The 23859-nt window shown below is 57.8% G+C and overlaps 5 protein-coding genes across 5 annotated transcripts; 3 read left to right on the forward strand and 2 right to left on the reverse strand.

Moving 5' to 3' along the window:
- Positions 1–2598: 2598 nt before the first annotated feature.
- On the forward strand, positions 2599–2927 carry VTJ04DRAFT_6706 (uncharacterized protein; the record flags this gene model as incomplete). The annotated part of the gene is made up of 2 exons (XM_069364955.1): positions 2599–2616; positions 2685–2927. The coding sequence occupies 2 exons, from the start codon at positions 2599–2601 to the stop codon at positions 2925–2927; spliced, it is 261 nt and encodes an 86-aa protein (XP_069218730.1).
- Positions 2928–2978: 51 nt separating this feature from the next.
- VTJ04DRAFT_6707 (uncharacterized protein) lies at positions 2979–5028 on the reverse strand (the record flags this gene model as incomplete). Its single annotated transcript, XM_069364956.1, has 2 exons — positions 2979–3078; positions 3158–5028. The coding sequence occupies 2 exons, from the start codon at positions 5026–5028 to the stop codon at positions 2979–2981; spliced, it is 1971 nt and encodes a 656-aa protein (XP_069218731.1).
- Positions 5029–5987: 959 nt separating this feature from the next.
- On the reverse strand, positions 5988–9975 carry VTJ04DRAFT_6708 (uncharacterized protein; the record flags this gene model as incomplete). Its single annotated transcript, XM_069364957.1, has 6 exons — positions 5988–6563; positions 6622–7026; positions 7082–7323; positions 7388–9193; positions 9250–9379; positions 9445–9975. The coding sequence occupies 6 exons, from the start codon at positions 9973–9975 to the stop codon at positions 5988–5990; spliced, it is 3690 nt and encodes a 1229-aa protein (XP_069218732.1).
- Positions 9976–11700: 1725 nt separating this feature from the next.
- On the forward strand, positions 11701–18592 carry VTJ04DRAFT_6709 (uncharacterized protein; the record flags this gene model as incomplete). The annotated part of the gene is made up of 4 exons (XM_069364958.1): positions 11701–11958; positions 12131–12464; positions 12533–18483; positions 18551–18592. 4 exons carry the CDS (start codon positions 11701–11703, stop codon positions 18590–18592), a joined length of 6585 nt encoding a protein of 2194 aa, XP_069218733.1.
- A 3614-nt stretch (positions 18593–22206) lies between these two features.
- Positions 22207–23557, forward strand: VTJ04DRAFT_6710 (uncharacterized protein; the record flags this gene model as incomplete). The annotated part of the gene is made up of 2 exons (XM_069364960.1): positions 22207–22691; positions 22756–23557. 2 exons carry the CDS (start codon positions 22207–22209, stop codon positions 23555–23557), a joined length of 1287 nt encoding a protein of 428 aa, XP_069218734.1.
- Between the last annotated feature and the right edge of the window lie 302 nt (positions 23558–23859).

Below are 23859 nucleotides of genomic sequence, written 5' to 3' on the forward strand. Positions count from 1 at the left end.
CTGGCTGCCTCCATCCATCGGTGCTGGCCTTCTGACATCATCAAATCTTTTGCGACGGCCGCCACTTCGATTCCGAGCGATGGCAACACCGGTGGCATGAACGATTTCGACATCCAAAACAGCACTCAAGACGGTGAGAGCGACGATCCATCGACCACATGCTTAACGGCCCTGGACACCCGTCTCTCATCAGCATACGAAACACGACGCTGTCGGATACCTGTGGACGACAACGATCCCACAGTCATCTTTGGTTATCACCAGCGAAGGAACTAATACCACATCCTACTCCGTATAGCCAGCAGTCTCGGAGAAGTTTTTGGTGTTTCCCTCCTTCATCAATCCAGCAGCCCTCCCTCATTACCGCAGTTGCAACAGGAGGTCCCAATGTCCCCATGTCCCCATGTCTGGCATCCCACGTTCGCCAGCATGACGCGTCGCATCGAGGCGCGGCACACCCGCCCAAGCACCGAGCCGCCACACCATCATTTTCCCTCCCAAGTCACCGCAACAACCCCCTATCCCTAGACTCTAGTTTTGGAACTGATCATAGCAGGACCCAGGCTCCCTGTACGTCCTTGACGCCATCCACATTTTGCGACCCCCCATCATCACAATTTCTTTGGTGCAGCATCCACTCATGTTGCACCCTCTCGCGGCCGCTTTGACTTTGCGCAGGGCTGATACGCACCGAATCTCATGGAACCGACGAAAGGCAGCCATGGACCCGCTTGCGACACGACCTCCGCTGGCATCTGGTTCTCTTCTTCTCACCCTTTCCAATCGATCCAACTGACATGGACAAACTCCAGCACTTTCTCCTCACGGTCATTCCAACTCTTGCAACCTTGAGCGACATTCACAGCCCGACAAAACTCCAAAACTGCATTTCATGTTGGCCTTTGGCATGTGTGAGCGATGTCGCTCTGTGTTTTGTCGCTCTGGTCGGGCGCCGGGCAACCGAAGCTCCCGAGGTCAGGGGCTTGGGGAGTGTGCTTGGCGCCACCTCCTTACAAGTACCGGTACGCATGTGGCGCTCCGAGAATGGAGCTTGTGCCGCCCCAGCTGTGCGCCCGTGGCTTGAAGTTCAACCAACCCCGTCTCGCGCTCACCAACTTCCCGCTTCGAGCCTTGCTCAGTGAGTCATCGTCATCTCATCCCTCGCATCCGCGCCCGTGGATCACGAAACCTGGCCTTTTTCTTCGCCACGAGCAGCACATAGTGCAAACAACGGACGACATCATCAGATAAGCATAGCGATGCTTCTCTGCAGCGCACCGTACTTTCGCGATGCTTTTTTTGTTGTTTTTCTTCACAGCCCTTCTGGATTCCCGGTCTTGATGCCCATCGCATGCACGCTGTAAGGAGAAGGGACGCGAAAAGGTTTGAAATTGCGCGATCGCCACCAGGGCCGCGTCCATGCCCGATCCGTCCGACCGCGGTTCCCCCTTTTTTTTCATTCCAGCCGTCTGCCCAACACCACAGGAGCAGCACACGACTGCGCGTTTGCTCGCACCACCATCTCAAGCCTATTGCGACAGTCATTTTTTTTTGAATCGGTAGGGAGAACAGAACGACGCAAACCACGCGTCCGCTCGTTGTTGTAAACGCCGGAAAGCTGCATCTTTGCATTTCCGCATTGAGCCGGCTAGTTCGGGGACGCGCATCAGCAGCAAACCTTTTCAGGCTCGGGGGGGTGGGGATCCCGGCGCTTAACGACCGTGTCCTAAGAACCGCGGACCGTCTGCTTTTCCTTTCCTTCTCCATCCCCTCCCATCCATGGATAGGGGTGGATATCCGCTGATAATGCTTAAATGCGTCTGATAAGGCAATCCAGCCGCACCCAACCCAAAATCGTTTGCGGGAAGAGGAGAGATTGCGATCGCGATACATTCCGGAGGTGAAGGCTGTGATAATGCACGCAGTTTAAAGGAAGCGATAAGGAGGACCAACCGTCCACCCATCTTATCGGCGCCCCTCCCGTCGACACAGTAAGACAGCAACAGCAAACGGGCCTGATGTGCGGGGGAGATGGGCCTCAGTGCAGAAGTCCATGTTGGTTCGACGTCCTCCGTCCTCCGGAGGGGTGGCACATCCGCATACTTATGGATCACAGCCTGGTTTTATTGGCTCATTGCAGCTGTTGTAAGTGCTTGTGGCGTTCAGGCTACTGTACGCCTCCGTTCTTGTCCTCTCTCCACTGGTCTGGACCCCAGGGTTGCAGGCTGGCTGCCGTCCGAGGTGGTTGTCCCATGAAATCTGCCTTCGTTTCTACCCAGGAATCTGTGAAATTTGACGGTTGTCCTATCCGTCGTCGTCGTCGTCCATACAGATTTGGCACGCGGTTGGGTCGCGTTCTGGCTGAGGGGTAGTCGTGCGGGGAGACGCGTCAGTATCGCGTTGCGGATCCTTGAATGACTTGGGTTCTGTGTTTCTTGAGACGATCTTTTCACGATGATCATGTCATCCATTATTACGAATATGGGCGTACCTCTGGACTGGACCTACTCCCTTCTTACAACCTTTTCGAGATGTCGGTCATGAATGGATCAATCAGTCAAATGGGATTGACCTTCTTCCACACAAGAAACCCAACTTATGGGTGTGTTGAATTCTGTTCCCTCTCTATTCATACATGCGTTTTCAATCCAGCGCCACCTCAAACATCACCACCCTGAAGCCAGAACCACAAGACGACAAAAAGCGACATAAAGGCTAGCAGGCTACAGAGGCACACAACCCCACGGCCACTACCATCAGTCTATGGGCTCCTTTTTATTCTCCCAAGAACCCTCTCGAATCCCTTCCTCGTACACATATCCTTCGCAAGCGTTGAAGCCAGTCCCGCCCGTGGACACCAAGTCCCAGATGAACATGATACAGATATACATGATGATTCTTCCTTGTCGACATTGACTTTTCGGTAATTGCTCTCTCACATACCAATCCATACACCCCAACCCATGATTTCCCGCTCCTCATGTCATGTAATACTTAGGGCCCTCACCGCCCTGAGGCACCTGCCAGTTGATATCCTGGTGAGGAGCCTTGATATCGCAGGTCTTGCAATGGATGCAACTGTTTGAGCCTTGGTCAGCATCATGTCATCTTGTTCCGCGACAAGAACTTAACAAGAGCAGGAGAGGGGAAAACGTACTTTTGCGCATTAATCTGGAACCGCACCCCCAACGGCTTCGTCTCGTCCTCGACATACTCATACACACCCGCCGGGCAGAACCTGTTCTCCAGCCCCTTAAACTGGGGCCACGTCTCGGCCGCGTGCTTGTCCCAGTCCTTGACCTGCAAATGCACCGGCTGGTCCTCCTCGTGGTTGGTGCCCGTGCGCGACACGCTCGTGAGCAGGTCAAACGTCAGTTTCCCATCAGGCTTGGGGTATTCAATCTTCTTGCACTGGTCGGCGGGCTTGGTCGCAGCGTGGTCCGGCCCCGGGTGGCGGAGGGTCCAGGGCACGCGGCCCCGAAGGATGAAGGCCTCAAGTCCGGAATAAAGCAGCCCGCCGTACAGGCCGAGCGGGCTGTGGAAGGAGGGGCGCATGTTGCGGACCTCGCGGAGCTCTTGCCAGATGGGCGACTTGCGCAAGGCGTCTTCGTATTCGTAGAGGAAGACGGTGGAAGTCGGGTCGTCGTTGGCGGCGACGTTGCTGCCGCGGAGGGCGTTCCAGGCGGCCTCGGCCGCGAGCATGCCAGATTTCATGGCGTTGTGCGTGCCCTTGACCTTGGGCACGTTGACGAAGCCGGCCGAGTCGCCGATCAGCGCGCCGCCCGGGAAGGCCACCTTGGGGATGGACTGGAAGCCGCCCTCGATGAGCGTGCGCGCGGCGTACGAGATGCACCGGCCGCCCTCGAGCACGCTGCGATACAGCGGGTGCTGCTTGAGCTTTTGGAACTCGTAGTACGGCGAGAGCCACGGGTTGGGGTAGTCGAGGGCGACCACCTGGCCAATGCTGACGAGGTTGTCGCCGAAGTGGTACATGAAGGCGCCACCGTAGGTGTCGTAGGGCAGCGGCCAGCCCATCGAGTGGGTGATCTCACCCTTGCGGAACTTCTCGGGCTGCACCTCCCACACCTCCTTGATGCCCAGGCCGTATGTCTGTGGCTGGCTGTCGCGCCGCAACTCGAACTTGTTGATGACCTGCTTGCTCAGACTGCCGTGGCAGCCCTCGCCGAACAGTGTCACCCGCGCGTGGAACGCCATACCCCTCTCGAACGTGTCCTTGGGCTTCCCGTTTCGCCCAATACCCAGATCGTTGGTCGCCACACCGCGTACGCTGCCATCAGATCCATAAATGACCTCGCTCGCCGCAAACCCCGGGTACACCTCGACACCAAGCTCCTCGGCACGCTCGCCCAGCCACTTGGTCAGCTCGTTCAAGCTCAAGATATAATTTCCATGATTCTTCATCTGCGGCGGCTCGGGCAGGGGAATGGCCATGTTCTTTGTCAAAAACCGCATCCGGTCCTTGGTCGCGGGCGTCGCACCCGTAAAACGGTTCGGGTTCTTGTCGTCGAGCCAGTCGGGCAGCAGTTCCTGGAGCGCGGTGGGCTGGACGACGGCGCCCGAGACGATATGCGAACCAATCTCGCCCGCCTTCTCCAGCAGCAGCACGCGGAACTCGTCATCGCCGGCCGCGTTGGCCAGCTGCTTGAGCCGGATGGCAGCCGCGAGGCCCGCAGGCCCGCCGCCCACGATGCACACGTCGACTTGGTCGCTCTCGCGCTCGATGGTGGCGGGGTCGAAGGAGTCGTCGTCCTCATCGGCGGCGGACGAGCGGCGCGGGGTGGTTGTCGAGAGTGGCCTCCGGGCCGGGGCGAGCGGCGCGGCGGCAGAGCGGAGGGTTGCGGTGCGGGTTGTCGGACGGTGTAACCGGGCGCCGGGAACGGCCGCCGTCGTGGTCGAGAGCGCCCGGAGGTGGCGGGCCTGGTACAACCGGAATGCCACCGGCGTTGGCGAGGAGCCAGCCACGGCCCTGCGGCAGAGGCCGGAAGTGACACGGGCAGAGGCTGACATGGTTGCTGTTGCGTGGAGGAGGGGAAGGAGGAGTCGGAAGACAATAATAAGACAAACAAGAGGCTCGAGGGAAGAAATCTCAGAGCAACCAAATAGAAAGAAGAACACCGACGGCCTGCCCCACGACCGAGGGGCAACAAGGAACCAAGGGTGACGGCGGCAGCGGCTGCGGCGACTTTTGTTCCCCCTCGAAGTTGAAACGACAAAAAAGCCTCCCCTTCCCGGCACAATGGGCTTTTCCAATGTCAAGCTAGAAGAAAAGATGACTACAGCAACCCGCCAGCGATGGATCACAAGACCCAACCCACACCCCGGAATTGACTCGGACGAAAGGTTCCAACAAGAAGACTGGGCCGGCCCGCGACTGATGACTTCGCTTCCAACCCGCAAAATGGCAGCACGAGCCCGGGGACCTGGAGACACAAAGTGACCGAACACCCCACGGAGAGAAAGCAGCTCCGGTCTCCACAACCAGAAAAAATGACGTTTGTGTCCTTGTGCCGGACAAGGGCGCAAGGCTGCCAAGAAAAACGGACCTGGCCAATGGACGTGGGGCGTTTGACAACCGAATCGAAGTTGGCCCGTGCACGAGACCGCCGAGATGCGGAGCGGGAGGAGTTTCCCGAGGAAAGCCGAGCCCGCGGCTGGGCGGGTGTTTCTTCTTCAACGCCTCGTCAGAGGCAGAGACTCCACGTGAAATCCGCGGAGCACTCTTGGCTGTACAACGTCCATGTGGCTGAAGAACAGTCAGCGGGACACAAAATGTGACCAAGAGCCCACAGTGTTTGTGACTTGTCATATATTAACTTAAGCATTATGGACATCTCACTATCTCATTACCTTCATACCTTCCTCGTAAGTACCATGTACATCAAGGATGCCCGGTACGGGAGTAGCCAACCTGGGCATCATGATGCAGACCCAACACCCTACTGGACCTAGCGGCCACTCTCCTCCATTCACATCTTCTCCCTGGTCATGGCCCCCATCCCCGGCATGCCCAGAACGTTCTGCTCCGGGATTTGGTACCGCTTCGCCTGCCTCTGCCGCTTGACCATATCCCAGAAATCCCAGCCCTGATCGTCCATCGCCTGCTTGGTCTCCTGCTTCCTGCGGCGCTTGCGCTCCTCCCTGCGGCGCCGCTTCCTCTCCTTCCTCCGCGCCGGCTCCAGCGTCTCGGCGTAGACGCGCTTGACATATTTCCAGCAGCTCTTTCCCCCGCGGTACAATTGCTTGATGGAGCTCTGCACGCGGTAGCTGAACGCGGCGACGAGCGAGAGGATGATTATGAGCACCGACGAGGGCAGCGAGACCCAGCCGATGAACTTGAGGCTGGGAATGTTTTCGTCCTGCCACTCGATCGTGTTCATACCAAACAAACCGGTGAAGAAGGTCAGCGGCAGGAAGATGACGGTGAAGGTCGTGAAGATCATGACGCTGAGGTTCTGGCTGGACGCGAGCTCGGCTTGGAGACGCGACCAGCGTACTTCGTCGACCTGCGCTTGCCGCTGGGCCATTTCGAGCATTTTCTCGTACTAGAGTCCAAAGCGTTAGCAGATGATCACACAAGTAACATAACCGGGCCCGACATACGTCATTGCGAGTCGTCTCGACCCGCTTGAGCATCTCACTCGTCTGCTGCTTGTAGTCCTCGAGATACTCGAGCGCCTCGTCCAAGTAATCCTGTCCATTCCTCGTGGACTCCCGGAAGTGAGTCGTGTAAATGTCCTTCATCTGGCGAATGGTCGACTCCTGCATTTCAAACAGCTTCTGCAGCGTCGTGAGCTCATCCTCGAGGTCGCGGAGTTCCAGCAGCGCCGACGTGTTCTCGCGGTTCTCGCGTTCCGCCCGCTCCAGCTCGCGCCGGTGACGCTTCTTGATAGCCCCTGGGCTCTCGCCCTCCAGATCCGACGCATCCGAGTCATCAAGGTCTTCGTCCCAGGCCCCGTCAAGAGTGTTGACACGGAACCGCTTCATGTTCATCGTCATTCTTTCAGCCTGCCATGACAGTCAGCACCTTGTCATCCGTTGACGTGGCACAGCTGCTACTTACCAGCATGCCGATGGCCTCGTCGAAAACGCGGAAGATCTCCAGATCAGGGTGCGAGGACCGGTCAATGAGCACAGTGACGGCGTGCCACACAATAAGAGCGGCCAGATCCAGCGTGTTTTCCGTGCGGCCCGTCAGATCGCCGTTGAGCTCGTTGTAGATGCTGCTCCGCAGATCTGCCTGCTGGAAAAGCGTTCCCTCCTTCGGGGAAGACTCCCGCTTGGGGAAGAACGTCACAAGCGTGTCTGGGTGATTGTAGTTTAGTAACCTATCCCTCGTGTTTGCATACCAAAAGATCCATCTGCTTACTCATATCAATAGACCACAGCCAGAGCTGGTCCACCATCAACACGTTTCCGTCCTTGAGTCCGGTCTCGGGCTCGAACGTCGATTCCGTATCCGAGTGGTCATCGTCGCTATTCACGGTATCATGAGCGGACGTGGGACGCCCACCCTTCAGGCTCTCGCTGGATCCGGTGTTGTTCGGAGACATGGAAGTCCGGTTGTGCCTCAGGGGCGGGTCCCTCTTGGTGAGCTTGTACAGCATCTGATCATCGTCCCGCGAGTTGGTGTCCCGGAGGGAGTGGTGGCCAAACTGGTCCAGCGTGCGTCGGCAGTTCAGCGGGGGGTCGAAGCCAATGTACTCCCAAATAACCTTGAGTTCGAGCGACTCCTGTTCCGCGACCCATTTGGGGACCGGCTTCGCCCGCCCATGGCGCCGGCGCCTCTGGATCAGCTTCCGACGCCGAACCATGCTGTGGTACGTGTCGAAGTGGAGGTACGGCATGTACAAGAAAAGGCAGTTGGGCATGCTCGTCGAGACGGATCCGAAGAACGGCGTGCTAAGCATCCGGGGGGACGCGAGGCGGTCCGCAGAGGTGATGTACTTGCACATGCTCTTCATGTACGCCGGTTGCGAGTCCGAGTTGCGGTTTTGAATCTGCTTGGACACCCAGTTATCATAGTCAAACAGACGCGAGAAATCCAGCTTCATATCCTGAGCCAGCCTGGCAAATATCTCCTTGACCCAAACGGGGTTGTTGAAGGCCATGTGGATCCACATGAACTTCCTCAGATCTGCGTTCGGGCGGGAGAAGCCGGCAGTGGTCGAGAGCTCTTGTTCCCTCATAAACAGCTTCGCGTGCTGCTTGATCATGACATCAAAGGTGCGCGAGCGGCCCGGCATGAACTTTCCAGTCAGCGGTACATCCGGCTCCGACACGGTCGTACTGACGCTAGCAGCGCTTTCAGGACTGGACGGGCGGGTCGCTGGCTCCGAATGCGCAGGCGATCTTGCGGGCCTTCCCCGGATGACGTTCGAGCCCTCCGCGGTCCGCGACGAGGTTTGCGTGGGAAGCGATTCGCTTCGCGCAACCCCAAGGCCAACATCGCGGACCGGCTCCCCAACCGACCTGTCGCGGGGCGTATCACGACTGGCGTCTCGCAGGCCGGTTTTACGTCGACGACCTCTCTCAAGACGCTCAGCTAGGCATCGGTCAGCGCCCCTCTTCAAGAACTCCTTGAACGGATACTTGGTCGAGTAGAGGCGGATGATGGAACCCGATTCGGCGTTGGGGTCATCTGGAGGGACCTGGCGCGGCGACCTGAAGGTGGTATCTGGGTCTTCGTAGAAGCCAATGACCTCGACCTTGACCTGAGCCTTGAGATGCAGAGGCGTGTGGGTATGGGCGAGGCTGAGGCGGGCGGCCTTGTCGATGGCCTCGGCCAGATCATCCAAGTACGAGTCCAAGATTCCGGCGTTGCTGGGTCCAAATGCGGCGAGGTGTGCGTGGTCGCTGTCGACGGCGTACACATCTTCCTCCCAGACCTCGAGCAGGGCGGATTTCACGGAGACCAGAGGCGCGCTGAACTGAACTTCGTTGTAAAGGCCGGTGGAGCCTGACAGCACGGACTCGCGGGTTTCGTAGAAGGACCACAGACGAAATTCGCTAGCCATATCGACGAACTTCTCGTGCAGCGCGATCAGGTCCGTGTTACGGACGCTGATCTCATCAGTCAGAGACGGCGGCAGCGGAGCCTGGAGACCCAGGAGAGTCTGGATGCTGTTCTTGAGGTTGGGCATAGACATGTAGCTCGAACCCCGATGCGGTGTTCCTGGACTTGTTAGGCTCTGGAGGCCGCTACATAGCCACGGCAACAGGAGAGCTTACCAAAGAAGCTGGCGCCATGGCAGTTGTCAACAATGGTTCCCCAGTTAGGATCATGGTTCGCCATAACCAGGGCGTTTTTGACGACCAGACCACCGATACTGTGCCCGATGAAGAACAAAGGGCGTGATTCCTTGGAGCGGTCAGCATAACGGACAAGAGATGGCTTCAAGAGCAGACACGATGGGAATCACTCACAATTCCCTGGCGGATGCGGAGCACCTGGTCCAGCAGATCCTCGGAGAGTGAATCGAGCGTCGTATCACCCTCCAGAGCACCGTGCTTATAAAGCAGAACGCGGGCTGTCGGAACCGCCCTTCGCAAGTCCTTGGTAATCCAGGGGCTCGTGAGGCTCAGAGAGACAAAGGACCCAACGGCTCCCTTGGGGGTGCTGATGTCCTCTACGGGCCCAAGCCCAATGCTCCATGTCTGGACGGGGTCGGCCCCTGGGCAGGGAACAGCAATGACATCGACCTGAGTGTCATTATACTTGGAACGGCCAACCTCGCCGTCAATGTGCACGAAGCCGGGACCGTCGCTGTCTACGGTGAGGGCAACGGTGGAGGCAGCTGGGCTGTTGCCTCTCTGGGGGCGGTTCTCTTTAAACTCGATTCGCGTGCCATTGTCAGGGCCTGACGAGGTAGAGAAGTCCTTCACCTGGACATCCGCGGCCGGCACCGACTTGTCGGAAGTGTTGATGTTGTTGTTGTCGTCGTCGCGTTTGTCCATCCCGCTAACTGGTAAAGTAGCGGCTTACGGCTCACGATCGACAGCCAAGATGAGCCCGTCCCGGAATCTTGTGGAGCAGGTAGTACGGGTTCATACAACGAGGAGAGAAAAGGAGGGAAGAAACGGAAGAAAAACGAAGCAGGAAAAGCGAGAGAAGAAACCGCTCTTCAATGCGCCGTCAAAAGTTCAAAGTCAGTCTTGGCCAACGGAACGCGGCGCGCAACGCCCTGACCGTTGACCCGTGGACAGTTCACTCGACAAGGGCCATTTCCGCCTGCTGGGTTTTGTCGTGAAAGTTGGGGGCTAGCACAAGTTCTCAGCAAGCAGCAGAGCGAGGCTTTCTGGATTGGTCATGAGGCAGGGGGCGCTGCCGAGAACTGGGGTGCGCTAGGGCCAAACGAGCAGCTGCCATTGCTCAGCAGCCACTCAGCCTGTCTGCAGCATGGTTGCAACATGATGAGATGCTCGGTGTAGATGGTCACCGCTGTGCCGCAGCGCATCAGGTGCCGCCTCGTATGCGGTCAGCTCCGGCACTCCAGGTCTATGGCCGTCAGGCTGGGGACTGTTGGGTGTGTTGTCTACACTAGGAGATCGTGGAACATGTGTGTTGTCAGCTTCGCAGCCAAGACAAACTGGATTCTGAGCCTCAGTCTAGACCCAGGTTCCGCGGAGAGTACTCCGTAATGCTACACTGCACGGTCCATCCCACAGTAGGCGTGTACTCTGACGGGCAGCCTCTGATCTACCTAGGTACTGAGTAGTAGATTGATTAAGTAGTTTGTATGAAGATTGAAACGGAATGTCATACTCCGACGAGTTCAGCTTGTATTCAAGTAATGTAATGTCTGGCTGGAAATATGAACAACGCCAGCCGATACTCTGTAGTGTAGGGCAAATGGGCAACAGAACAGCGATGCAAAGCAGTCGGTGAGAGAAGCATCCACAACATCCCGTCCACAGGCCCGGGTCCAGTTGCCGTTGAAAACCAGCGACCCCTTGTCTGTCCTCCGGGTTCTGGCCCCACGGTCCATCCACCAGCCACACTCCAGCCCCACTTCGAGCGAAACCAGCCACAGTTCCAGCCAACCTCCAGACCAACCGCCAAAACTCCTGGAACCTCAGGCAACACAGGAACTCTGCCCGCTCGTTGCCCAACGCCAACAGCCACAAGCACGGGCCACCTCTTCAGAGGCACTGTGGCTAAGGTAGGCCCTCCAGCAGACCAACTCCCGACCCATTTCTTTCGGCCGACCTCTCACGCCGAAAAAGCACAGAACGTGTCCCGCAACAGCACCGACCACCATCCATCCCACTCCCGTCTGCTTTCAGTGTCGACACCTCAACATCTGTAATCTTCCATCAAAGACCCGCCATCCGCCTCCCTCGCTTGGCGTCTTTGATTCCCTCCACCCAACTTCTCAGAGTCCAAGCTCCCGCTGCAGCAACCCTGAATATTTTTTCCCTCCCACCTGCTGCCTCGTCGCCTTCCCTCCCCTCCTCCCCGCGCCGACAGCCGCATCCCTCCCCCATCCGGCTCTCGACCACCTCACACCGCACCTCCCTCCGCTCCTGCGCTCCCCGTCCCCCCCCTCTCCGGGCGTGCGCTCCTCCCGCTTCAGCAGCAGGAAATCCACGCAAACACCGACACATCAAAAGAGGAAGTGGCTCTGTCCGGCCGGGGATAGCAGTGTCGCCCTTCCTACCATCCCGGCGCCTTGGTAATCCATGGTCCCTCCACCAAGACCGGGAACATTCTCGCCAAACCCAACAACTCAGCCTATCCACACTGGCATTGCCCATTCTCCGCACCCTTCCCACGCCGGCGCGCTGAGCACGGGTGCCAGCCCCAGTACCAGCAGTCCGACTCAGTCCAGTTCCCTCACCAAGATTGCCGTCGCCCAGGTCTATCTGCTGCTGAGCACAATCAAGGAGGACAAGGACGACCCCAACAAGTTCCAATCTCAAATTGAGTCGCTGCGAAAGGTAAATGACGTTTTGTTTCCATCGTCTCATCTCGCGGTCCCTACCTAGGCCCTATTTTGGATTCTAGGCCGCTTTGTTCTCCTGCGTCACCCCACCTTCCTGTTCTTGCTGAGATGCTTTCTGGTCTGCAACCCACAACATAACGCTGACTTCAACCCGTCCTGCGTCACAGCTGCTCGATGAACACGGCATGGATGTGTTTACAAGATACTTCTCGCGCCTGGTGGCTGCCAATGCCGCCCAGATCTTCCCGGGCCTCAGCCGGCCGGTAGCGAACCCGGGAAATCCTGGGAACCGGCATCTCATCGTGGCCGAGCTCCAGAAGCTACACGAGGATTTCTCTCAAGCCAGGAAGATTGCCGAGTCGATCGAGACAGGCACCGAAGATATATTCCGCGACTTCGACCTCTCCACTTTTATGGAACATTTCCAGCTCGACGCCCTGCAGAAGACACTACTCGCGCTCGCCTTCAAGCTGGGACCCCGACAGGACTTGAGGACTAGAGGTGAGCCCGGGCGTGCAGGTACTGTCGTTCCTGGTTGTCAACGCAACTGACAAGAGTCTTCGTTCCAGCTGATGCCATCCTGGCGACAAACTTCCCCACCTTCGTGAACATCCTAAGCCGTGCAAATGGGGAATACCCGAATCTCAAGCCCGACTTTGTCGCCGAGCTCCTCGATCGCTTCATCCAGGTCCATCCTCCCAACTTCAACGCGGCCGCAAAGAGGGAGCTAGAACACAAGGTGCAAATGAGGTACACGCCGTCTCAAGATGGCAAGCCGCCCCCATCCCAGGTTCTCGCCGCCCTCGACCTGATGCGGCTTCTCGCCGACAAACCCTCAAATGCCTTCGCCCTCTACATCCACCGCACCGGCTCGACCTTTACGTCTGACGAGGAGACTTGCCGCGGCTTCCTGCAGAACCGGCCGAGCAATGTTCACCTCAGCGAGGAGCAGGTTTCGAATGCCATCATGTACACCACTATCAGCATGACTCCGCGTCATAACCCGTCGGTGCTCGTGGCCGCCCTTCGTCGTGTCCTCCCCAACACGTTCCGCTGGCAAGACGTCGTCTCGTATTTCGACCACAGCGGCGCCCGCGTAACGTCCGCGCAGTTCTTGCGTCTCTATTCGGCCTTCTTGCCGATAGCCAAGGAGGACCCCGACAACTTCGACATCCAGCGTCTGTGGGGTGGAGAGTGGGAGAATCCCGAGACCCAGCTCTCTTTCATATGCGCCTTCGCGTCGCTCAAGCCCGAGGAGCTGGATGCTACCACGATCCCCGGGCTCAAGCCGACCTTCACGGTGGAAGAGTACGCACAATCTCCTCCCTCGGTGCGTGAGACCGCCGCATATGCTGTCAAGCATCCCTTGGTCTCGGAAGCCGCCCTGTCAGCCGTGTTCAGCGTTGCCCTGCACTCGATGCATGCCTCGCAGAGCATCGAAGCAAGGCGCCTATTCCAGGATGTTGTTATCCACAACCTGGCCATTTTCGTCGTCTCAGCGTTTGGCGTGCCCAAGCCTTGGCCGAGCATGGCTGAGGACACACTGGTCTCGCTGTTTGACAACTTCCTGACCCCGTCGCCCGAGGCTGATTTTGTGATGGACAGCCTCTGGAGGAGGGACAAGGAGTGGGTCAAGCAGCGCCTCATCGACGTGCACGCCCTCAAGCCCATCAGCCTGCCGCTGATCTTTCAGCACGCCATCCGTCAAAACTGGCTGGACGAGCTTGTCAGCATGCCCGTGGGCTTCAGCCTCGACCTGGCATCCTTAGCCCACGCCGAAGGGTACCTTGACCTGCAGCAATGGGCTCGACGAAACGCTGACAGGGCCCCCGAGTTTGCCAAGGCACTTTTGCAGTTCCTCTTGATCAAGGCAAACTTCGAGCTTCAGTATCAGCGTCCGCCGGAAGGCCACCCGCCTGTCAAGCAAAGCACTACTCTGCAGGTCCGCACCGTCCACGCGCTGCTGCAGATCCTGGAGGAGTTCCTGCCGAAGACACCCATGCAGGAACTTATCGTGGTTCAACGCAGCTGCATCACTGTTTATCCCAGGCTGATCAATTACGGCGAGGGCTTCGATGACATCATTGACGCCAACGGCCGCGACGGGAACGCTCTGCCGGCGGCTGCCAATGCCAAGATGGAGGAACACTACAAGAAGATGTACGGCGACGAGATCCAAGTGCGCGACGTCGTCGAGATCCTCGAGGGGTACAAGCGGTCCCGCGACCCGCTCGACCAGGACATCTTTGCCTGCATGATCCACGGCCTGTTCGACGAGTACGCTCACTACGTGGATTATCCTCTCGAAGCCTTGGCCACGACCGCTGTCCTCTTCGGTGGTATCATCTCGCACAAGCTGATCTCGGATCTGCCCCTCCAGATCGGGTTGGGCATGATCCTCGAGGCTGTCCGAGACCACCGCCCTGACGAGTCCATGTACAAGTTCGGTCTGCAGGCCCTGATGCAACTCTTTGGCCGCCTCCGCGAGTGGCCCGGTTTCTGCGCTCAACTGCTCCAGATCCCCGGCTTGCAGGGTACCGAAGCGTGGAAGAAGGCGGAAGAGGTAGTTCGCGAGCATGATGAGGATCTTGCTAGATCAAGGAATGGCAGCGCCGCCGGTGCGCTTGGTCACGACGGCGCACTTGCCAACGGCAATGCGGAGGACGGCCGGGCTGCCGAACAACACCCACCGCCCTTCGCCTCGGTCAACGTGGATCCTCCTCCGCCTGGGGTTGTCTATGAGGATCCCAGCGAAGAGGTCCAGGGCAAAGTCCAGTTCGTGCTCAACAACCTCACCGAAAACACGGTACAAAGCATGTCCAAGGAACTTCGTGACATGCTCGAAGTCAAGCACCACCAATGGTTCGCCAGTCATCTCGTCGAGGAACGCGCCAAGATGCAGCCCAACTACCATCACGTCTATCTCGAGCTGGTCAAGCAGTTCGAAGACAAGACTCTCTGGGACGAGGTCCTTCGTCAGACGTTCGTCAGCGTGGCACGCATGCTGAACTCGGAGCTGACCATGCAGAACTCGACGGAACGGACGCACCTCAAGAACCTGGGTGGCTGGCTGGGGTTACTGACCCTCGCGCGGGACAAGCCCATCAAGCACAAGAATATCGCGTTCCGCCAACTGCTCATCGAGGCACATGATACGAAGCGACTCATCGTTGTTATTCCATTTGTGTGCAAGGTCCTGATTCAGGGCGCCCAGTCGAACGTGTTCCGGCCACCAAATCCGTGGTTGATGGACATCATCCACCTGCTGATCGAGTTGTACCACAATGCCGAGCTCAAGCTGAATCTCAAGTTTGAAATCGAGGTGTTGTGCAAGGGACTCAATCTCGATCACAAGTCCATCGAACCATCCGGCGAGATCCTGAACCGGGTTCCTGTGGAAGAGCTGGGTGCCGACATGATCCCCCACGAGGCCCTCGATAACTTCGAGAACCTCTCACTGAACGGCATGCCTGGTGTTAACAGCGCCCTGGCGCATCCGGCCTTTTCCATCCCTGATCTTGGCCCAAGCCTGTCAATCCCCCAGACCGAGGTTGTCAGCGCCGCCAAACTTCACGAGATCGTGCGTCAATCCTTGACAAGAGCCCTGCAGGATATTATCCAGCCGGTCGTCGACCGCTCTGTGACGATCGCGGCGATCTCGACCCACCAGATGGTGCGCAAGGACTTTGCCATTGAGCCTGACGAGAACCGCCTGCGGACCGCGGCGATAAACATGGTCAAGTCCACGGCTGGCAGCCTCGCCCTTGTCACGTCCAAGGAGCCGCTGCGCGCAAACTTTGCCAATTACCTGCGCAATCTCTCCGCCGACCTCCCACAGGGTTTGCCTGAGGGTATTATCATGCTCTGCGTGAACTCCAACCTCGACCTCGCCTCGAGCGTTATCGAGAAGTGCGCCGAGGAGCGTGCCGTTCCGGAGATTGAGGAGATGATCGAACCCGACCTCGAGGCACGCCGTCGTCACAAGCTCCAGCGGCCCAACGAACCTTACATCGACCCTAGCCTAAGCCGTTGGGCCATGACCATCCCTCACCCGTATAAGCTGCAGCCTAGCCTGTCCGGTCTGAACCCTGAGCAGATGGCAATCTACGACGACTTTGCTCGTCAGTCCAGGGCCAATGCGGCCGCTGCTGCGGCTGCTGCTCCCGTCCACGTGCCGACCGCATCCGAAACACGTGCGATGCCCGGCGAAGGCCTTGGTGACCAATTCAGCACCGTCGGCAGCATGGGCACACCAGCTGAGACGCCGTCGATACCCCATCTTGGAATGCAGCTTCAGCACTACCCGCAGGCTCAAGTTGGGCTGGCTAATGGCCGCCAGGCAGCCCTGGGCATGGACACACGGACCATTGCGGATAGGATCAACAAGCTCCTGGAGCAGCTGACCGCAGCAGCAGCTAGCTCCACCGAGGAACATTTCAGCGACCTTCCTCGGGCTCATCCGGTCCTCGATCTTGTCGACGCCTTGATCCAGCTCATCATCAAGACACAGCAGACCTCGGACGACTTCGCGGCCTATGCTGCAAACCAAATCGCCCAGCTCCTGTTCCGCCAACCTGAGGGTAATTTGCTGCTGGAGTGCCTGGTCCACGTCCTCGAGACCCTCCGTAAGATCGCGGGTCCCGTCATCAGTGAGCAGGTTCGCCAATTCTTCCATCAGCAGCCGGGTCAGCTTTTCCTTCACTTGCCCCTCATCACGGCACTACTTCCTACCGACCTGCTTGACTGGCACAACATCGATGTTGCCATTGCCAAGTTGCTCCAGCAGCGCAAGGAAGGGTCTCTGGCATTCCTCGAGCAGCTCATGGAGCTCACGCTGCTCAACGACAACCCGCATGCCCTGTATGCCGACTTCGTTCGCAGTCTGGAAGAGGCGTGGGCCTGGATTTCGGAAGACCCGGATGCCCCAGGCGCTGCGCGCTTCCGGTCGAAGGTGCTCGCTGCGCCGCCAGAGCCCGCCTCGACTTTGTCCCAGGATGAGCGCGACTCGATCCGGATGGATCAGATGGAATACATCTTCGACGAGTGGGTACAGCTCTGCAGTTACCGCCAGCCCACTGAACGGACAGCGGCCATGTTTGTCCAGCAGATGCGTGCCCGCCAGGTGGTTCGCAATCGCGAGGACTTCTTGATCTTCACACGCCACGCGATTGACCGTTCCGTCGAGCGTTTTGAGCAGACCGTCCAGTTAGGCGGTAGCATGAGTGAGGGCTATCAGGTAATCGATGCCCTCGTGAAGCTTATTATGGTCTTCTTTGCGTCTCACCAGGAGACCGAGGATGGTAACCAGTCGGCTGCTGTGCCATTCCTCGAATCGGTCGTGTCACTGGGTGTTCTCGTTCTCAGCAACCACCACGTCAAGCGCGGGGAAGCCTTCAACCAGCGGGTCTTCTTCCGCTTCTTCTCCCTTATCCTCCACGAGGTGGCCGAACTGTCAGGTCGCCTGTCCGATGCCGAGTACAAGCGCTTCATTCTGCACTTTGCGGCTCGCCTCTACGATATCCGGCCTGCCGTCGCCCCCGGGTTCCTGTTTGGCTGGGCCGAGCTGCTGGCTCACCGTGGCTTCCTGCCGGTGATTATCCGGCTGCCCGATCAGGCGGGCTGGGCGCCGTTCACCAAACTGTTTACCCAGCTGCTTTCGTATCTGGGCGATCTTCTGAAGCCGTTGGCCGTCTCGCCTCTTGCCAAGGGGCTGTATCACGGAGTGCTCAAGCTGTTGGCGGTCCTCCACCACGATTTCCCCGAGTACCTGTCCGCCGCGCACGTCGAGCTGTGCCAGAGCCTGCCGCCGCATCCCACGCAGCTTCTCAACTTTATCCTCTCGGCAACCCCTGCTGCGTTCAACAAACATGCTGATCCCTACCAGGCAGGCCTCAAGGTGGACAAGGTCCCGGAGATGAAGGAAGCTGCGCCGTCCACGTTCGACCCAGCTAGCGTGCTGCGCGAAATTGGTCTCTTGGATATTGTGGAGCAGGTTCTGCAGAACGGACCGTCGGAGGACGCTATCGCTCAGATCAACCACGCTATCAACAAGGTGGACAAGGAGGAAACGGCCTTTGGCAACGTCCCCATCGGCGTCAACCGACGTGTCATCGATGCCGTGGTGGCCCAGTTCGCCAAGTTTGCGGCTGCCCGCGGCGCGTCCAAGGGTGATGGCTCTGCCGTCTTCGTGGCTGGCGCGGCCGACTTCAAGGCGCTGCGCATGCTCATCACGGAGGTGTCGCCGGAGGCCCGGTACTACCTGGCCATGAGCATGATCAACGAGCTGCGGTTCCCATGCGCGGCGACCAACTATTTCAGCCACGCCATCATTGAGATCTTTGGGCACGACATGCAGGACCCGGAGGAGACCGATATTCGCCAACAGATCATTCGGATTGCTCTCGAGCGGCTCATCGGGTACTGGCCGCAGCCGTGGGGCTTGATTGTCACGGCGGTGGAGCTGATGAAGAGCGACAAGTATCAGTTCTTTGAGCTGCCGTTTATCAAGGCGATTCCGGAGGTATGTTTTGGCCAAGTTTGTCAGTTTGCATATGTGTTGAGAACAAGGCTGACAAGTTGTGATGCAGGTCGCAGCGCGGTTTATGGAAGTGCTCCGTGCCACTCAGTGAATGGATGTCGGTGAAGCAGAAATAATGGATGGATGAGCAGCACACCGAGTGGGATGGCTGGCATAATGACAGATGAGAGATTCCAAGCTTGGAGGGTCAAGAGAAACACAAGAAAAAAGAGAGACTGGGAAGACGGGAGAACCTGTAGGCGAAGCTGGGGATGTTTAGTATACTCCCCGTGTAGTACTTTGTACGAAGAGATGCTATTTTTTTGTTTTCTTGTTTTTTGAGAGGCAACACACATACGCCGCGTACACACGGGCAAGCATTGCAATGGCGTTTTGGGATGGGATTGGGCTGGAGGAAAACACTGCAAGGGACCTAGACAGGAGATGCATATAGGCTTCTTAACGTTGCTTTATTATTGCCATGATACCTTGGCGAGCGTAAACTTATTTGACTTGTGCCGGCTTGAGTTGGTATTGTTAATATTGTTCATTCGCGAAGCAGGTATGGAACAAGAACACTGGTATTCTGTGTCTCGATGCTCTCTGTCGCTTTATATCTGTCACGACCTGAGTATTTGTTTTTCTGGATCTGGTTCCTGTCGGCTGTCCTCAATCTCTATCCGTTGTCTTCCCCCAACCCCGTCGAATATGCCCCGTTACCCTGTCTGGACAACCCAAATATCTAATAGTAGTACTTCTGCAAGGTTGTACATACAACCAAGTCCAACACCACGGATTCGCGTTGCACTGCACCGCTGCCCGTTTGAAGCATCGTCCGAGGTCTGGGTTTGCTGTGCTCTCTGGAGGTTGGATAGTTGATCAAGATGCCAAGGTCACTTGGGCTCCCTTGTAATGAGAGAATGGGAGACGGAGAGTGGGAGGATATCTCGACATCGTTTCATACGCATGTCCAATGGCCCGGGGGTTGGTTGTCTACGCTTGACTAAAGAGGTGAAGCCGTGTAAGTTGCGCTCCTTGCCTATCCGGGGTATCCGAGCAAGCTGTGGGAACGAAACAGCAACTCTCGATGCATATCAAGCCCAACGTCCAGTCGCGTGTAAGTCAGTGGACATGGTACATACATGGGTCATTACAGAGACTAATACGGAGAACTTGCAATCGCCGAATCGCTCCGAGGAGGCTCTTCAGCTCCACGGACAGCCCATCCAGCGATACGCGCAACCAAGGTCGGACGGGACAAGATGTCGATGTCCTGCTGCAACCACCCGGCCTGGCCAGGACATTGTTTGCCTCGTGAGCAGAGACGACTGGCGCCCGCATCACTGACACAGTACACCGACTTACACATACACACGCGAAGACGCAAGCGCCATGTGGATGAACTCCATCCATTTCATGCTTTGCGACTTTACTCCGTACGGAGTACCTCTTTCGGCTTTACTACTGCCTTACTTACACAGTAGTATACTCTTAGCGCATCGGCGATCGGAATGTCCGGTGGCCGACGTCAACTCCAACCAAGCAAGCTTGGGCTGTTTGAGAAGGTGGGGTAATTGAGTTGGGCCGCCAGGAGGTCGCTGGCGGTTGCTGGTGCGGTGGTGGTTGTTGTTGTTTGTTCGGCCGTCGCGCCGGCCCAACGGGCGCGTGTTTTCGTCATCCCATTGACCTTTTTTTCACACGACGAAAAAAAAATCTCGAAAAGTTGAACGACAATCCATGGGTCTGTGCGGGGATGGTCCCTGTCCTTCCCCACTGAAGGAAGCAGTCGAACAAAATTATGACGTCGTGATTGGCCAACCGTTTTTTTCTGGGCGACGCAGTAACCGCGAAAGCACTAGCGCTGCGGAGAGGGGATGGTGGGGCAGGAGGGTGACAACGGCCGGACGGGAAGACCAATCGATGGAGCACCGAGGTGGGCTGGTGGGGTTGGGTAGGTAAAAAAAAAGCGGCTGGCGGGCGGTGAGTGAGGTGGTGAGGGGGTTCTGCCGGCAAGCTCGAACAGCTTGGAACCACGGGATGGAAGAGAGATGGAGGGATGGGATGAGGGTTGCGCAAGGTGAAGTGGCTGGTGTTTCGGAGCTATGTAGCTGCGCATGGGCTGGACGGAGGAGGGGCTGGTGTGGTGTGCCTCGAAGGAAACTGGAAACAAGCAGATGTTGTTCAGGTGAAATCTGACTGATTGCATTTCTTTTTTCGCTGCGTTTGTCGATTCTCCAGACGCGTCTTCTGGCGTTTGCTTTGGATGTTTCTGTTGATTCACAAAACTACTCTGTTGCCCGGGTCGAAGCGGGCGGTGAGAAAGTTGAGTGGGGTAAGTTTTGTATTTTACAGTAGGTATCATCATGCCGCACGACATCCACGGATGCAGCCAGGGGCGAATCCCCCGAGAAATCCACTTTGTTCCTTGGGATCCGGAACGGCCGTCACATGTGAGAGAGTGAGGGAGAAGGCACGAGTAGTAAGAGGACAGCTGTTCAGCCTCGTGTTTAGCGTCGATGTTCGTGGCCCCTTGAGGCTCGTCGCCCCTCACACAGCGAAGGCGGGGTTGTGAGGGCGAATGCTGATGTCACTGACCCCGTCGTCTGGTCTTGTGTGTAAGTGGCTAGTGTAGCTAGGTGGTGAAGCCGCCAGCAAGGGAGAAGCGCACCCTGGTTGCCCAAGCTTGGGGTGGGACAGCCAGCTGACTGCCCACGCGATCAGGTCCCTCTCCTGTTGTTCAGGTCAATTCATGTCAATGCAAAAGACGTGGATGCGCAGTGGAACCAGGCCTGATGAAATCAGGCTCCTGCTGTGTTGCAGTCTCCGCTCAGCTGAGAGAAAGGCGCGGCGCCGCGGGCGAAGAGTGGGAGTCTTGTTCGACTTTGCTCGCAGCTCGCTTGTGCTGAATCTTCGGATCGGGTCAATTGGAGACAGAGGAGGGGTTCCACAAAAACAAAAAGTTCGAACAGTTCGGGGCATTTCGAGGCAAAAAGTGGATTCTTACCGCCTTTTTTTCTGCCAGCCATGCCGGCGTGCGATGCTCGACCACCCCACCATGATGCATCCCTGCTGCAAGCAGGGATTGTGGTTGGCTCCCGCGTTGCCCGTTACTGCATCGTTGCTGCGTCTTGGCTGCCTGGGGTGTGTGCGCATCCAAACCCGTTGCCTCCTGCCTTGCCTGCTTTCCCCCAAACGGCAAGCGAAAAAAAGTTACAGACGGCAGTTTCCAGCAGTTCCCGGGCCCGGTTCCCAGTTTGCCAGTGTCAGGGCCGGTCCCTCCATCTCGCCATCCGTCCCTCCTCCCATCCGTCCCTCCATGACTTTCCGACCACTCCCGTTCTCCCGCTGCCGGACTGCTCTGTTTCTTTCCTTCTTTCTTTCCTGTTCCCCCTCCTGCGCCTGAGTATCGATCGCCTCCGTTCCTCCCTCTTCACCTACATCACATTGCCTTGTTTGCCTCAACCTTCCCGTCAGGCTCCTGTGGAAGAGTGGGTGATCGGAGATCGGAGATCTGTCCGGTCGGCTGCGGTGGCTTCGGCATTGGTTCAGGTTCTGTTGCGGTCGCTTAGACGAGTCCAGCAAGGCTGAGCCGGGCGCGTCCATCACGGACGGGAGCATAGCAAATATCAGGGATATCTTCGAGTCTGTTCCTTATTAAAGACCGGTCCCGCTGCCTCTTGTGTCTCTTGTCTCTCCCTCCTCCTGCTTCCCCTCCTTCTAGCTACCATGCGGCCGTATAATACGCGGCACAAGACGCTGTCGCTGCACTCCCTGGGCATTCATGTCCCTGCCGCCCGCCCAACCCATCGTGCTACAATCTCCAACGGCAGCGCCACCAGCAACGCTTCTCCCGCCTCAATGGCGTCGCCAGCTTCGTCGCTAAAGGACAACAGCCAGTCCCAGGCTGCCAGGAAGAAGCGCGCATACAGCGAGTCGTCGGCGTCCGACGATGCCCCGGCCGAACGTCTTCCCAAGAGGCGCGACTCTTCCGCAAACAAGTATGAGAACACGCCGCCACCATCGTCCCCGGATACCCGGCCCTCTATTGAGAAGGACGACGACACTACCGCACAAAGACCAATTGACATGGAGAGCATCAACGACGAGATTGTCGAGGCAGTCATTGTTCAGCTTCAGAAGACGGGGAACCGTCCGCACTTGGTCAAGGAGCTTGCTACCGTCTTGATGCAGCAGCTCAAAATCGTTCAGCAGTACGTCATCATCCGACGTTTCCCCCTTCGCCTCTTCGGCACCTGCTAACCACCACTTCGCCAGATCCGCAAACCCGTGCGCAATCATCTCGTCGAGGCTAGCGGCCTACCTGAAGAGGTCCGACTGGTCGGACTCATCTCCTTGCCCGTTGGCTAAGGAGCTCGAGTCGGTGCACCCAAGGCGCACTTACTTTTTCCTCACAACGTGCCCGCGCCAGCCGTTGCCGGACCCGGCGCAGGCATCCGCGGCGACCCAGCCGGCGCAAAGCCGCTCCCTCGCCTCTCCAAGCCCATCCAGTGATGAGTCTAACTCGGCCGACGAGTCTGACCTGGAAAGGCGGCGCGAGCTCAGCCCTAGTCCTGAGGTCGACCTGTCGAGCCCGGAGTTTGACGACATGGATGATGACTTCGGCATGCCCGACACACCTATCGGGTCCTTCTCTATGCGCGGCTTCTACGTGCCGCCGCGCTCAATACACAGCGGGTCCGGGCGCCACCGCGGCGGGTCGCCACCTCTGGAGAAGGACGAAAAAGAGTTCACCCAGACCGCTGATGGCCTCCAGAAGCGGAAACTGAGCAGTGGCGACCTGGCACCCATGATCAGTGTGTCATCCCTCGAGCAACCCCTGGGCAGTGAACTCGACAGAGATGAGAGTTCGTTGTTTGGCGTCATGAGCAATGGTATGCCGACGAGCTCATTCGTGTCCAGCCCGGCCATTCGCCCATCCACGGTGTCGCTCAACGTTGACCGGAAAAGCGGGGATGGGGATGCCGGCTGGACCAAGTTTGATGGCTTGCTCGAGTGGGACCGCAGCCCAGAGACGATTGAGCTTGAGGAGCTCGATTGCCTTCTGGACGATTTCTGAAGCGCATGAGACCCGGTGACTCGGGGCTCCGAGAGAGGAATGATAGGCTCATCCTAGCAAAGTTGTCGCCGTTCCGGCTGGACGACTCTGCGATGATGGAAAGCTGTTAAGGGTGGTTCCGGCAGCTTTGTTTTTGCGTTGCTTTTTGCACTGTTTGTCATGACCGTTTCCGTTTAATCTGTTCCATATGGGCTTTTCACTGTTCCGGCGTTGTATGGGGAAAAGGGTTATTCTTCATCACGGCGCCAAGTCTTCCCATAGACGAGGCTAGGTCTACGGCGTTTATGGCTGGCTTAGCTGAT

The sequence above is a fragment of the Mycothermus thermophilus genome (genome assembly GCF_041956435.1).
Source record: "Mycothermus thermophilus strain CBS 625.91 unplaced genomic scaffold VTJ04scaffold_4, whole genome shotgun sequence".
NCBI lineage: Eukaryota > Fungi > Ascomycota > Sordariomycetes > Sordariales > Chaetomiaceae > Mycothermus > Mycothermus thermophilus.